We start from the raw sequence: 14,383 nt of genomic DNA, 5'->3' as shown, positions 1-14,383 counted from the left end.
CTTTTGCTCTGGTCCAGAAATGATGCAGTACAGAGTCAGAGAATGACCCTCCATTCTGCAAAGTAGGTTGCAGAGAGAACACTGGCTCAGTCCTGCACCATTCATGGAAAATGAGCACTACGTGACCTTGTGCTAGGGAGGAACTGCAGTTCTTTCTCCCCAGCTGAGCATTACCTCCATAAGTTTCTGCAAACCTCCTTGCTCATTCTAGATTAGACTTAGTTGCCATGTATGGCAGATAGGCTTCTCCTCATCTGCCAAATCCAAATGATTAGTAGGATCTCCTTGGAGCTCTGTGTTGAGAAGAATTCTGAGAAAGGACTTGCGACACATGTATAACACATTTGTTTTTCATGACTTTGAGATTATCTACAAGAAGCTTCTCAAAAGATAACTCCATGGCTAATAACACAATGAAGTATTAGTAGATCATCTACTAACCCAAATATTTTTAAAATCAGTAACAGGAAATATTTTGTCAGACCACATTTTTGATTACCTGTTACATGTAGCTATTCACAAATTATAATAAGATATTTGGAAAAGACATGTAGTGTCTAATATGCTTTATGTAGAAATTCTTTTAACTTACATAGAAGAATTTTTATGAATCCATACTTACAGGATCCCCTCCAGAGGCAAATGAAATAGACTGCATATGATGATTTGCAATAATCTGGAAAACGTAAACAAATTAAACATGTATGATGCTCTAAATTAATTATTCCTAGTTACATACAATCTAACAGTAATGTACGTTTCTTTTTGTTTTTGCCTGAATGACATCCTTTGGAAACCACTTCACCCACATTCTATAATAATCTCACTTAGATGTATTTGCAATGCTCATTTCATTGCCCCTCTCCTTGCAAGTGGACATATGACCTAGGCCAATCAGAAGACATGTGGATACAGCAGAACCAATCAATGTCATTGGGGAGGAACTGATATGGACAACAGGAGAGAATACATTTATCTCTGCCATTAACGACCATGTAAGCCCAAAGCTTCTGGGAGTCAGCCATCTTTTGCCGCCATGTGCGAAAAGCCTGCTGCAAAATGAAGCTTTCTCTCTGGAGAAAATCAGCTGAGATTTAAAAATAGAAAAAAGTCTGGTGGTAACATTTGATTCATCCTTTCAACCAACACACTTCCCATCACTCTTTATCTTTTTTTCTATATTACTTATTAATTTATTTTTATATAAATTAGTTTGAATTGGGCTGCAGTCATTCTCTACCAAAAGTATTCTAAGGCACTAACATTAAGATTTCCAATAAGAAGTAAGACCATCAGAGTGAACTGCATTAGTTAGCCAAGAAGACTATCTCTTTCAGTTGATATTCTAGGATTGCTTGTTTGTAATCCCCACAACATAATGACCAATTTCCAGAGATGCATTTGTCATACTGTCTTGAAGGTTCATTAAAATACCAACTGTGTACCTATTAGCTAATACTGTCTTCAGAGGTAGATTCTGAGCTATTAAAGTTGCTTCTATAAGATGACAAAGCAGTTCTAGATGTATATCCAACAGAACTGTGTAAATATGAACACCAAAAGATATTCTAAAGAAAATGACTATCCTTTTCATAATAGCCCACAACTGGAAACAATCCCACTGGTGACAATTGTGATATTTAAACAATGAACTACTACACAGCAACAACATGTTTCTTGGGCAGAAGCCAAACACAAAGAATATATGCCACATAGTTTAATTTACATAAAGTTCAAAAACAGGCAAAATTATTTTACTCTGTCTGCAGTCTGATACTGGTTACATCTGGGGCAAAGGAAAGGAGAGCAAGTGGTTTTCTGGGACCCTGCAAATGGTGTTTCTTTATCTGGCTATTGTGAAGATGTCAATTCTCCCCCCAGATTAGTCTGTAATTTACATGCAATTCCAACAAAAATTCCACTGATGTCATTCAGGAAACTTTTCATGCTGCCTCTAAAATTCACATGCAATAAATATGCAAAAAAAGCTAAAACGATTTTTTAAAGAACAAAAAGATCAAATTTTTTCCTATTAGCAAGGCATATTATAAAACTATAGAAATTCATTAAAATTCAAAGTCTAAAAACAGTCTCACATATTCATGGATTTTTAGTCTATAATAAATGTGGCACCAAACAGCAGACAAAAGGACAAGTGATTAAATTAGTGGAGTTGGCTGAATTAGCTATATATATGGTAAAAATATATAAATATTATAAATCCTGTCCTCATCTGTATAAATAAACGTTTGATTCATATAAGATCTACAAGTATATCAGAAGACAGATAAAAGATTATGTTTGTGGTCTCTGAGGTAAGAAAAATCCATCTTAATAGACAAAGTGACGTACAGACAAAAACCTTTACATTTCATTACTTAAAAACTCATTTTAGGGCTGTCCCGGTGGCTCAGGCGGTTGGAGCTCCGTGCTCCTAACTCTGAAAGCTGCCGGTTCGATTCCCACACAGGCCAGTGGGCTCTCAACCACAAGGTTGCCAGTTGGATTCCTCGAGTCCTGCAAGGGACGGTGGGCTCTGCCCCCTCTGCAACTAAGATTGAACATGGCACCTTGAGCTGAGCTGCCGCTGAGCTCCCAGATGGCTCAGTTGGTTGGAGCGTGTCCTCTCAACCACAAGGTTGTCAGTTGGACTCCTCCAAGGGATGGTGGGCTGCGCCCCCTGCAACTAGCAATGGCAACTGGACCTGGAGTTGAGCTGCACCCTCCACAACTAAGACTGAAAGGACAACAACTTGACTTGGAAAAAAGTCCTGGAAGTACACACTGTTCCCCAATAAAGTCCTGTTCTCCTTCCCCAATAAAATCTTAAAAAACAAAACAAAAACCCCTCATTTAAAAACTTTTGTATAAGAAAAGACTCCTGGAACAAGACAAACAACAGGAAGAGAGAATATATTGGAACATGCAAAACAAAAGTATTGATATACCGAGCTCATATGGAATCCCTATGAATCATTAAGTAAAAGAAAGAAACCCAAAACAAAGCCAGTTAATTTTCAGAATACAAATGTTCGATAAGCCTATTAAAAAATAATCAATCTCCAAGAAATCAAGAGAATTCAAAATAAAACAAGATACCATTAAATTGATGAAATTGTTCATGTTCAACAAAATTGTGTGTGGCAAGGGTGTGGATATTCTCCAACACTGCTGGCTAGAGCTTAAATTTGTACAGGAACTTTGGAGAGCAATTTGACTGTATTTATTAAAACCAAAGTATGCATATTCTGCACTTACACCTTCCAACTTCTAGGTATTTATTCTAGAGAAGCACTGGCACATGTGGATGTCCATTTATCCAGTTTATAGTATCAAAAAATGGGCAACTTTTTTTGCATAGTTAGGTCATCTGTAGTACAGCTTTACAAATAGAACGCTATGAAAAAATATGTGTACTAACATAGCTAAATCTTCAAGACATTGCTGAGGGGTTTGTTTTGTAAGTTGAAGGCAGTTATGTGAGACCTGTTTTTAAAAAAGGAAGATTTTTCCACGAGGACCTAAGATCCATGTAAATGCAAAGAAAAAGGATTTAAAGGATACACACCCATAACAGTGTAAGGTTACTTCGTGTAAAAAGAAATGGGACCGAGTATTTTCTCAGTATAACTTTTGTAAAAGGACACGGATAATATACTTATTTGTAAATTTAGCTTTTTCTAGTGAGAAAAATTGAAAAAATGTTTACTGCATCAGTTCTTAACATGCTGATTTGTGGTTGAGAACAGTGTGTGTGGTTGGAGGAGCGGAGTTAGAAGCCAGTAGCGCAGACAGTAAATGGTAGTTAACAACCTGGAGCAGATGCGATCGCCTGGGGTGGTGGGAGGAGGAGCAGAAGGGAGGACGAGGGGGAGGAAGAGAGAGGAGGAGGACAAAGCGTTGTTACGGCGGGCACATAGTTTCCAGTTTATAGCATCATAAGCAGCAGGACGGTTAAGTAAGGCGAAGACGAATTAATATTCTCGTATGCAGTCTTCAGGTATGAATTTCCAACCGAACCAGACATAAACCATCAAGCCACGGGCACTACAGTGAACCGCTACCGCCCGACCAGCGCGCCCAGCGGGAGGCGGTGTCTGGGGGTCACGCTGACGCACAGGTCGCGCACGCCGTTTGCGCACGCGCACAACCCCAGGGCCGCGTAACTCCGATCTGGTCGAAAACGCCTTGCAGGAGGTTGAGCCGCTTGCGCGATGTCGGAAATGAACGAGCTGTCCGAGCTGTATGAGGAGAGCAACGACCTGCAGATGGACGTGATGCCTGGCGAGAGTGACCTTCCGCAGATGGAGGTAGGCAGCGGGAGCCGGGAGCCATCCCCGAACCCCTCCCGCAACGGGGCCCCGCCACAGCTCGAGGAAGAAGGCCCAATGGAGGAGGAGGCGGCCCAGCCAATGGCGGAGCCAAAGGGGGAACGGAGCCTTGCGAATCGCCCCAACCCCGGGGAACAGCCAGGCCCGATCGCAGGCCCTGACTTCGAGAGCGAGGACGAGGGCGAGGAATTTGATGACTGGGAGGATGAGTACGACTATCCGGAAGAGGAGCAGCTGAGTGGTGCCGGCTACAGAGTATCCGCAGCCCTGGAAGAAGCCAACAAGATGTTTCTGAGAACATCCAGAGCAAGAGAAGCAGCCCTGGATGGCGGCTTTCAGATGCATTACGAGAAGACCCCGTTTGATCAGTTGGCTTTTATTGAAGAGCTTTTTTCACTCATGGTTGTCAATCGTCTGACCGAAGAACTCGGCTGCGATGAGATTATTGACAGAGAGTAAAGTGCAGTCAGCAGAGGAGGAAGCTACTTGAGGAGAGACCCAACATTCCACTGTCTCGGGGGTTTATTCCAAATGGTTCCGTGCCAATGAAGAACTTGATGTTCAGAAGAAAATGTTTTTTTTTTGTTTGTTTTGTTTTGCAGAATAGAATAGGGCTGTGACTGCACCGTTGGGAAAACGAAAACAAAGAAAACGGATCTTAGGACTGTCGAAACCTGTTTTCAAGAATGTCCAGAAACACGTATGGCTTTGACTTTGTTATTAATCCAGATTATTTTCTTTGCATTGTTGGAAGTTACTTTCCTATTTCACTTTACAGGATGGTTTTGCAAGAATAAATCATGACCAAGACAAACTGCCAGCACAAGAGCCCACTGATACTAATTACAAAAGAATAAGTAACTTCCAACTTAGGAAACGAGATGTCTTTGAGTTATTTGGACTGAAAACCTGATAAGAAAACTTTGAAGATTCCACTTTGTGATCTATCAGAGGCTAAATTTTTAGGGTCTGATAAGTTGAATATTCTTAGTATTCCCAGAAGGCTAAGCAAACCCAAAAAGAAATATGTATCCTGTGTGCTGTATCTTAAAATGTTTCCAAGAGCATCTGAAATTTTGTACATGTATCTTGATCATTTATAAAGCTACTGTGATCCGTAATTCAAGAAAATGCATTGTCTTGACCATTTTTAAAAGTCAAAAATGAAAAAGTCCTTAGTAAATTTTCAAATTTAGACATTAAAATGTGTGTGAAAGTACAAAGAAAAACTACTTCTAACGTTGTTATATACTACAGAAATACTCTGTTTTACTTGCTGTCTGGTTTTCATTTAACTTTACAGGCAAAAGACTGGTTGAACTTTTTAACAAGAACTGTTAAGTGAAAATTGTCAAGTAAAAGGAAAGCCCTACATTTAAAAAAGACTGTGAACAATTATGCCATCAACCTTTAAAGATTTTTAAACCTGTCCAGAAATCTACCTGAAGTTTCTGAAGTTTCCCTCTGTCTCCTCCTCTAATGAAGCTTGTTATTGGTTATGCACCAGCATTCGAGATAATAAAATTTCTTCTTCTGTGTATTTTGTTTGGCTAATAGCATTGCATACATACTTTACATCCTATGTCTTATTGTATTATACTATTTTATTGTATTATTGGAACCACTTTATGCTTTCAGTTTAACCACAATTTATAAAGGAACGTGCTCCAGCTTCAAAATCTGATTTACAAATTAACTTGGGAAACTAAACAGTAAATTCCTGTAAGAATTTGCCAACCTGGGAAAACCTGCACTATTAATGCGCATGTTGCTGTGGTTATTAAGGTTCTAAAGTTCTATGATGATTCTGTCAGAAGCCTGTGACCAGTAAATAAAACTGTACTAGATGTTCCTGCTCCATTATGGCTGTAGAGGACACATCCAATACAACAGGACAACTCAGAACCTTAATTTATCGTACAGTCATCCTTTCTTTCAGAGAGGGATTGTTTTCTGTAAAATAGGGGACTAACAAGGATGACGATAATCACTCAAACACTAGCTTGGAGGGGCGGAAGATAGATTGATGGGGGAAAGACTAGACAGGTGACAAACGTCCTAATCCCACTGCCTCCGCCATGCCTCACTTCCTTCATTGCATTTTCAGACAACTTATAGTTGCAGTCAGAAGACTGGATAAAGAATTGCTTATGTGATATGAATTAACAGTACTCTGAAAAAAAAACTGGAGGCCAATACACAATGAACTCAGTACTTGCATTTACTTCTAGGTAAAGATGCCAGGAAACAGGCTCAGAAAAAACAGGTTTACAAACCTGGAGGTGCGATTCCTCCTCTGGGACAGTAGGGAGCAGGAAAAGAAAACCGCTCCCTGTTGGGTTTGAAGGCTTGTTTTGTGGGGAAAGACCTGCTGAACTCTGCAGCTGATTCCTCTGATGGTTGTTGGTTTTAAAAATAAGCAATAACTTGAGAGATCACTGAAATTAACACTTGTTAATTTACTAAAGATAGAAAATGGTAATATTTTTAATACCCCTTGTAAGGGTGTAAAATCAAATGCGTTTCTATTATAAAAGTTATCACAGGTTGGAACTAACCTACCTGGTTCAAATCTAGTCTCCACTACTTACTAACTTAAATTACTTAATCTTTCTGCTTCAGGGTCCTGAACAAAAAAATAGGGATTAGATACATGTATATCTTCATTTGATGGGAACTAAACAAAGCAGTTATGGGGAAATTCTGATCCTGATTTTGTGATGTGAGTAGAGGGAACTTAAAAAAGTTTATGAGGATGTAGTGTGATTTGGGAAGCATTTACTGAATCTATTCATAAGTACAATAAATGTTTGCTTAAATCAGATATCCCACATTGGCTGCCCTAAGGACACATCTGTTTCATTTCGTTCATGCTTATAATTTTAATTTCTTAATTAAAAACCAACACTTAATTCAAGAGAGAATTGCAAAACTAGATTTCCATCTTTTTTCAAAAGGGGAAGATCTGGCAGCTCTTGACCTTTAGTGACATGGTTATAAGTATCTGATTCACCTTTATATAGGGGAGGTATTGTTTTCCATGTTTCCCAATGTTGTCTCCCCAACATGGTGTCCAAGTGGCACTCACCGTTTATCATTGTGCTTGCACCATTGTTTTTTCTTGTACCTGAACAGTTTGCATTACCTGCCTGGCCTCTCTAGATATTTGAGACTAAAGGATGTCTTAAGTTTTCTGCCTGTTTTACCTTCTTAATCTATTACCCTTCTCAATTTCAGTAATTGTTAAAGTTGGTAGGAGAAGTGTAGAAATTAATAAAGATAGGAGTGGAAGCTAGTGAGACTGACATTTTTGTTTAAAACACTATATATATTAAAGTATGTCAAGGAAGTCTGTTTTTTACATTTTTAAAACAAGGAATATACAAAAAACCCTATAACTTGCTTTTCTAAAATGTATTTTCCCATCCCAAAATGTGGTAAGTTTTAGAAATTGCAAGCATTACATGTTTAAGATAGTTTTATTTTTTGCCTCTGAGGTTCTGTGAGACATTTTCTGGGAGTGAATCGGTTCTATTTTTGAAGTTCTCAGTGGCTGAAAATAAATATGAACCATCTGATCCATAAAAGCTCTGTCATCTATGAATGTTTCTACAAACTTGAACCTGTTTATGTTTTCAGTCCAAAGTATATCTTAGACGTTAAGGGGGGGGGGGCATTAGTATTTCTTTGTATTTATCTTAGAACTTCAAAGGGTAGCTTTCTTTAAAGATAATTTAATAAATCCTTTTCTCATGCTGCATCCATAAGGTCGCGTCTCTGCTGCCTTCACCCCTTGAACGTCTTAGTGGCCCTCTTGATGGGATATATAAAGTTTCTCAAGTTGAAGCATCCAGAGTATGACACATCTCTTTTTTATAAGCCCCACACCCCATTTCCCTCAGACCTGCAGAATAGTTCAAAATTACTTGAGCTGTTACTTTTTTTTTTCAATTATTGCTCTTCACTTTATGGCTTATGGGTTTGTTTTGTTTCTTGTTTTATTGGAGAATATTGGGGAACAGTGTATTTTTCCAGGGCCCATCAGCTCCCAAGTCGTTGTCCTTCAATCTAGTTGTGGAGGGCACAGCTCGGCTCCAAGTCCAGTCGCTGTTTTCAATCTTAGTTACAGGGGGCACAGTCTACCATCCCATGCCGGAATTTAACTGGCAAACTTGTTGAGAGGTCTCGCTCTCAGCAACTGAGTCATCCGGCCACCCCGATGGCAGCTTGTTGTCTTCAATCTAGTTGTGGAGGGCGCACCTCACTGGCCCATGTGGGAATCGAACCAGCAACCCTGTTGTTCAGAGCTCACGCTCCAACCAACTAAGTCATCCCGCCGCCCCTGAGTTATTACATTTTATCAGTGAGATCCTGAGTTTTATTCCCATTCCAGCAGTGGGCTGAATACAACTCCATTCCGTGCTACCAGTGCAGAAAATGTGATTCACTCCCAAAGGTACCTCACTGCTATAACTATAGGTACTGGAATCCAGCTATGCCCACGGTTAGCACTATTCTGCCACAAAGATTATGGATGTGTGGCAATACCACCTCTAATTGGCTTGGAAAAACGTAGTGGAGGAGGAAATGCTAAGAATAAACTATGCCCCCTACCACATACCACAGCCTTCTTCTTCCTAAATCACCATTTTTTTAGTCACCCAATGGAAAGCCATTTTTTAAAATGCTCAGATTCTACACATATGACTGCCAACATATTGGCTCTAGTTCTTCCTACTCTTCCTCTCCTACAAAACTCATAATTCAAGGGCTCCTATACTCAATGAGATCTCATAACTAAAAGCATTAGGTAACCCTGGTACCAAACACGTGGGTGAAATCTAAAAATAAATTTTACATCTGCAAATGTCTTAAGGGCACAGCATCCAAAAGACTGAATGAATGTTTTACCTTCTACTCAAAAATTGCATCTTCAAGTACAGTCCCAAATGTTCTGCTGTCATTATACTAACAGAATCACCTCTCTTGGATAACCAATGAAGATCCAACTGGACAGGAATCTATTTTGAACTGTTTCACATTAAGCATTTTCCTCTATGATAACTTATACTACTGTGTAATCAATGTATTTTATTCTGCTTTTGAATTTAGAAAATAAAGCAGCCCTCAAAACCACAAGTGAAATTATTGGCAAAAAAATGGAAGCCAAAATGTATATAACTGTACTTATATGTTATTGATAAATATATAATTATATATTATAATATGCTTCCCCTGTTAAGTACTGAGTATATAAAAAGTTCTCAGGGAAGAATGTTTGAGTAAGTAATAATAATAAGTACCATGTGACTGGCATTGTGCTAAGTGATTTATATCCATTATCTTACTTAATCCTTTAAATAACCCTATGAGATATAGACTACAATATTGCTAAATTCATCCTCTCAGAAACTCCATGAATACTATAATCTTCATTTTACTGATGAGGAAAATTGAGTGGCAGGGTAACTTGCTCATTAGCGGCAAAGCCAGGATTTCAATCTATATGTGACCTCAAAATCTCTTAGTGTTTTCTCACTGCTAAGTTCACTGCTAAGTACACGTTCAACCTTCCTTGAGTCCCTGATCAACAACACACTCCATAGAGTAAACCTTAAATATTAAATATTAAAAGCCTTGAATCATTACATATTAAACAAAGAAAAATTAGATTTTGCTACATATAAACAACCTGACACAAGGAATTTAGTTTTTTTTAAAAAAAAGCAAGTCCAAAAGTGTCCTTTTTTAAATATACACATTCAGCCCAATACCTGTATGTCTTTTACATTTGCTTCAGCAATGCTGGTTTTTGAGAATAAGGTTCACAATGAAAACTCAGGCACAGACCATATTATCATAAATCATCAAAGATGAAAACAATTATGTTTAAATTGTGGAAAGTATTTTCTGCTTCAAGTTCAGTTAGCCAGAACATTAACCCTAACATCACCCTCCCTCTCTGTCCTGCATCTGCATCCCCCAACATACAGTCTGTTAGCTCTGATAATGAAATTGCTCTTCTTCGGAGAGGGTTGGTGGAGAGTAATAAATGACTGATTCAAGGATCTGAGTTGTCAAATGGTATTTACCATATTCTTTGTGCCTTAGTTCTTATTACAAAGCCAATTGGGTAGGGGTAAGTATGCAGGCAGTTAAATGCCCCCGTGATGGGTGACAAATGCTGTTCTAATTATTGTTATTCATAAATCCTTGGTGATTTTTTACCCGGGTGCTTTAGTACATTTTCGGCACACTCTGTCTGAAACTTGATTCTCTCTATTATGCACAGGCTCCTCTAGAAAAATAGGTAATATGTTAAGCTCTACATGACATTCATGATCTTACCTGTTGGTTGTCAAGATTCATCAGTGTGAGGCTGCATGTTGAGATGGTTAGTTTTATATTCATTCCCGAAAACTGAAGATTACTTTTGCCAAGAACTGTTGATAGGAACTTAACTGGAGGCTTTAAAAATAACAAAACAACACTCAGTTATGAATTTTGTTACAGAATGAATGTTTGTTTTATAAATGTTAAAAATGACCAAAGCCCATACTCTTCATCTCTATTTTACTTTACATAAATCAAAGGAAATGAAATGATTTTTCTAAATGAAAACTTTTTAAAAAATTGGAATGCAGCAAAATTCTTCAGTAAGTAGTGAAATTTGAGCCCTCAGAACTTTTCTCAGACATTCCTTTCTCTCCAAGTGTTGGGAGTAGGGGCCTGCTTTATATAAAAGGAATTCCTATGAGAGCTTGAACTAGCTGAATTCTCAAGTCCTTTTGAACAAAAGTATTTAAAAAATAAAAAAAAAAGTTGCTGTCTACTGTGTTTCCCCGAAAATAAGACCTAACTGGACCATCAGCTCTAATGCGTCTTTTGGAGCAAAAGACGCATTAGAGCTGATGGTCCAGCTAGGTCTTATTTTCGGGGAAACATGGTATATGATCCAGCAATTCCACTTCTTGTTATGTACCCCAAAAAGCTGAAAGCAGGTACGCAAACAGATATTTGGACATCTATCTTCATAGCAGCATTATTCACAATAGATAAAATGTGGACGCAACCCAAGTGTCCACTGACGGATGAATGGATAAGCAAAAAGTGGTATATACATACAATGGGATATTATTCAGCCCTAAAAAGGAAGAAATTCTGATACATATTAAAACGCGGATGAACCTTGAGGACCTTATGCTAAATGAATAAGACAACTACTGTATGATTCCACCTATATGAAGTACTTAGAGTGGTGGAAATCACAGAGACAGAAAGTAGAACAGTGGACAATGTGTGATTCCTGTGGCCTAGCATCTTTATTCCAATTAAGCAGATTTTCACACACACGCACACACACAGAGTAAAGGGAGAGGGGGGAATGGGGAGTAATTATTTAATGGGTATAGTGTTTCAGTTTTGCAAGATAAAAAGAGTTCTGGAGATGGATGGTGATGATAATTGCACAACATAAATGTACTTAATATCACTAAACTTTACTCTTTTTATGGTTAATAGGTAAACTTTATATTATGTGTACTTTACCACGTTTTAAACTGGGAAAAAAGAGTTAAAAAAACATAAAGTGCTTGGAAGAATCCCTGGCATGTATTAAGTACTCAATAAATGCTAGCTGTCAAAGGAAATTAACTCAAATTTTTCTTTTTCTTTTTTTTTCTCTTTACAGGTGTACTTTGTGGAACAATGATAGCCTGGTTTGTTTTGTTTTGTTTTGGGGTGTGGGCTCCCTACTCCTAAAATGAAAAAGTCTTCAATGAATGAGTCTTTTGTTGGGATCATTCAGTTGAAGCATCCTATTCACAGAGGTTATGAGAAAGCAGAGGAGGCTCCAGGCTACTTTGAGGCCATGGGTTCTGTCAGAGAAACTAGTAACAGGGAGTTCTAATAGGATTCAAAGGCCATATATCAGAGTTTTCCATACCATGTGGCTCATCTGTGTCATTCTGGGTTACACTGGGTTCAGCACTATGCAAAGGGATAAAGAACGATAAAAAAAGGACGCAGGAGGCAAGGAAATAGAGGGCTAAGTTGAGACTCTGAAGACCTGCCTTCTACAGCGGGCTCTGATCTTCGTTGTCCTTGTCACTCAAGGCAAATCTCTTCTCTGAGCCAGTTTAGTAGCTGGAGAAAGGAGAGGGTTCCACTGGAAGATACCAAAAAATTCCTTCCTTCTTCCTCAGTTTACAATTCTATGATTTATATTCGTATTGTTATCTTAAGAACCTTTACACATCCCCTTTGGACTTTTCAAAGCAACTAAACATTCTAGGGTTAATAACTACTTAATGATAATAATACTAACTACCATTATTGTTGAAAGTCTAATATATGTCAGACACTGTTAGTCACTCTGTAGACATCACGTCATTTAATTCTTCCACAGCTCTATAAAGTAAGTGTTATTTTCTCCCATTTTACAGATTAGGAAACCAAGGATCCACAAGGTGAAGTGACTGGTCCAAGATCACACAGTCACTAGTGTCAAAGAAAAAACCAAATGGAGTCACTTATGCTAAAGCCCATGACTTTAAACCCAAATTTAACACCTGACCTATTTGCAGTTTCAACCTTTTCCAGGATTGTAATCTGAATTGGTCAATCTGGAGTTTTCTGCTCAGTACCAAAGCGGTAATCTCTCACCTTCCGCCTTCTCCCCATCCCACAAAGGAAGCTGATCTGCCTGATAAGACACCTACCTTTCCCTAAGGGAAGGTAACCTTGCCTGAAACAATCCTTGCTTTTCTTTTGCTAATAACTTTCTTGTCCGACAGTTCTGTCTATGAAAGCCTTCCATATTGTATAGCTTCTCAGATCACCTCTCTATTTACTAGATGGGACACTGCTCAATTCATGAATCACTCATAAAGCCAATTAGATCTATAAATTTATTCGATTGAATTTTTGTTCTTTAACAGTAGGTGGCAGAAGCAGGATTTAAACCCAAGTTTGAAAAATCTTCCTCTACCCATGTGCTATTACCTCACATCTACAAGCACCCATGTTTCTGCTTGAAAATAGGTCAAGGAGTTTAAAAAGTCTAAAATGTTAAAATGTAGAATACATACATTTTATAATATTCAACTTGGAAGGTACCACACTGGTCATCTGGTTCAACAACTTTACAGGAACAAAAATGGAATCGCAGAGAGATGAGATAGCATGTTCAATGAAAAGTAAAGACCCAGACCTGGAACCCAGATTTTCTGACTTGAAACCCAGGTGTTTTCGCTGCTCTTTCATTCTAGGCATCACCATTTAAGAGAGTGTCAGGCAAGTCAGAAAAATTTGAGAGACCAGAACAATTTTGAGTGCATCTCTGGTTATCACGCCAACTAATAAAGGCCATTCTGAACTTTAGGTCATATGTTGGAATGAACTAACAACTATTTTGATATTATCTCTCCCATAGTTGAAATATAAAACAAGAAAACCACACCAATATTTACCTTCCGCTTTTTAATGGCTCCGTTTACCCCAGGAACAGCTTCACACAGGCGACTTATTGCTTCCCTACAGAACAGAAACCATACAGAGACTTAGCATACTATCTAGCACACAGGAAGTGTTCCATAAATGTTAGCAAGTATTATGACTAAAATGTACACACATATAATGGTGAGTCTGGACATAAATGACCTTCCTCCACCCCCGTAGAAGAAAACACCGTTCTTAGTCTTTCTGTAGTTCGAACCCAAGAAAACCCAGCAACGGCCTAGTACTGAAAAATTACTTTACAATAAGGAGTCCTACCATTCACCTTCTTCATCTCTTTTTTTTAACTTGGATTTTCCGTTTTGGTTTTTAGTGTTGTTGATTTTTAACCAGAAGGGAGGGGTGGAACTTTATTGTCTGGGAATATTGCACAGTTTACCTTTAGCAAAATCCTCTCCGTGGTGTTATGAATAAAAAGCTTCATAGTAGCTTCAACTCAGCACCACAGACAATTAAATAAAAAAGAAACCAACACTAGAGGAAGTTTAAAAGGATCAGGAGAGAACTGAACTTAAAGGTGGTCTCAAATGGAGCCG

The 14,383-nt window shown here is 38.4% G+C and overlaps 2 protein-coding genes across 3 annotated transcripts in view; one reads left to right on the top strand and one right to left on the bottom strand.

Moving 5' to 3' along the window:
- Positions 1–14,383, bottom strand: part of SHC4 (SHC adaptor protein 4) — a 109,065-nt gene that overhangs the window by 39,225 nt on the left and 55,457 nt on the right. For both annotated transcript variants that reach the window (XM_019730684.2, XM_074327768.1), the window contains 3 exons: positions 13,802–13,865; positions 10,680–10,799; positions 623–676 (listed from right to left, as the gene is read on the bottom strand). In XM_019730684.2, the coding sequence (XP_019586243.2) occupies positions 623–676; positions 10,680–10,799; positions 13,802–13,865 (238 nt within the window). The remainder of the gene's footprint in view (positions 1–622; positions 677–10,679; positions 10,800–13,801; positions 13,866–14,383) is intronic.
- On the top strand, positions 4,133–5,871 carry EID1 (EP300 interacting inhibitor of differentiation 1). The gene has a single exon (XM_019730685.2). It carries the CDS (start codon positions 4,215–4,217, stop codon positions 4,788–4,790), a length of 576 nt encoding a protein of 191 aa, XP_019586244.1. The 5' UTR covers positions 4,133–4,214; the 3' UTR covers positions 4,791–5,871.

This window comes from Rhinolophus sinicus, linkage group LG03 (genome assembly GCF_036562045.2).
Source record: "Rhinolophus sinicus isolate RSC01 linkage group LG03, ASM3656204v1, whole genome shotgun sequence".
Classification (NCBI taxonomy): domain Eukaryota; kingdom Metazoa; phylum Chordata; class Mammalia; order Chiroptera; family Rhinolophidae; genus Rhinolophus; species Rhinolophus sinicus.
Note: the sequence above shows the minus strand (reverse complement) of the source record. Positions and strands in the feature narration are given on the sequence as shown.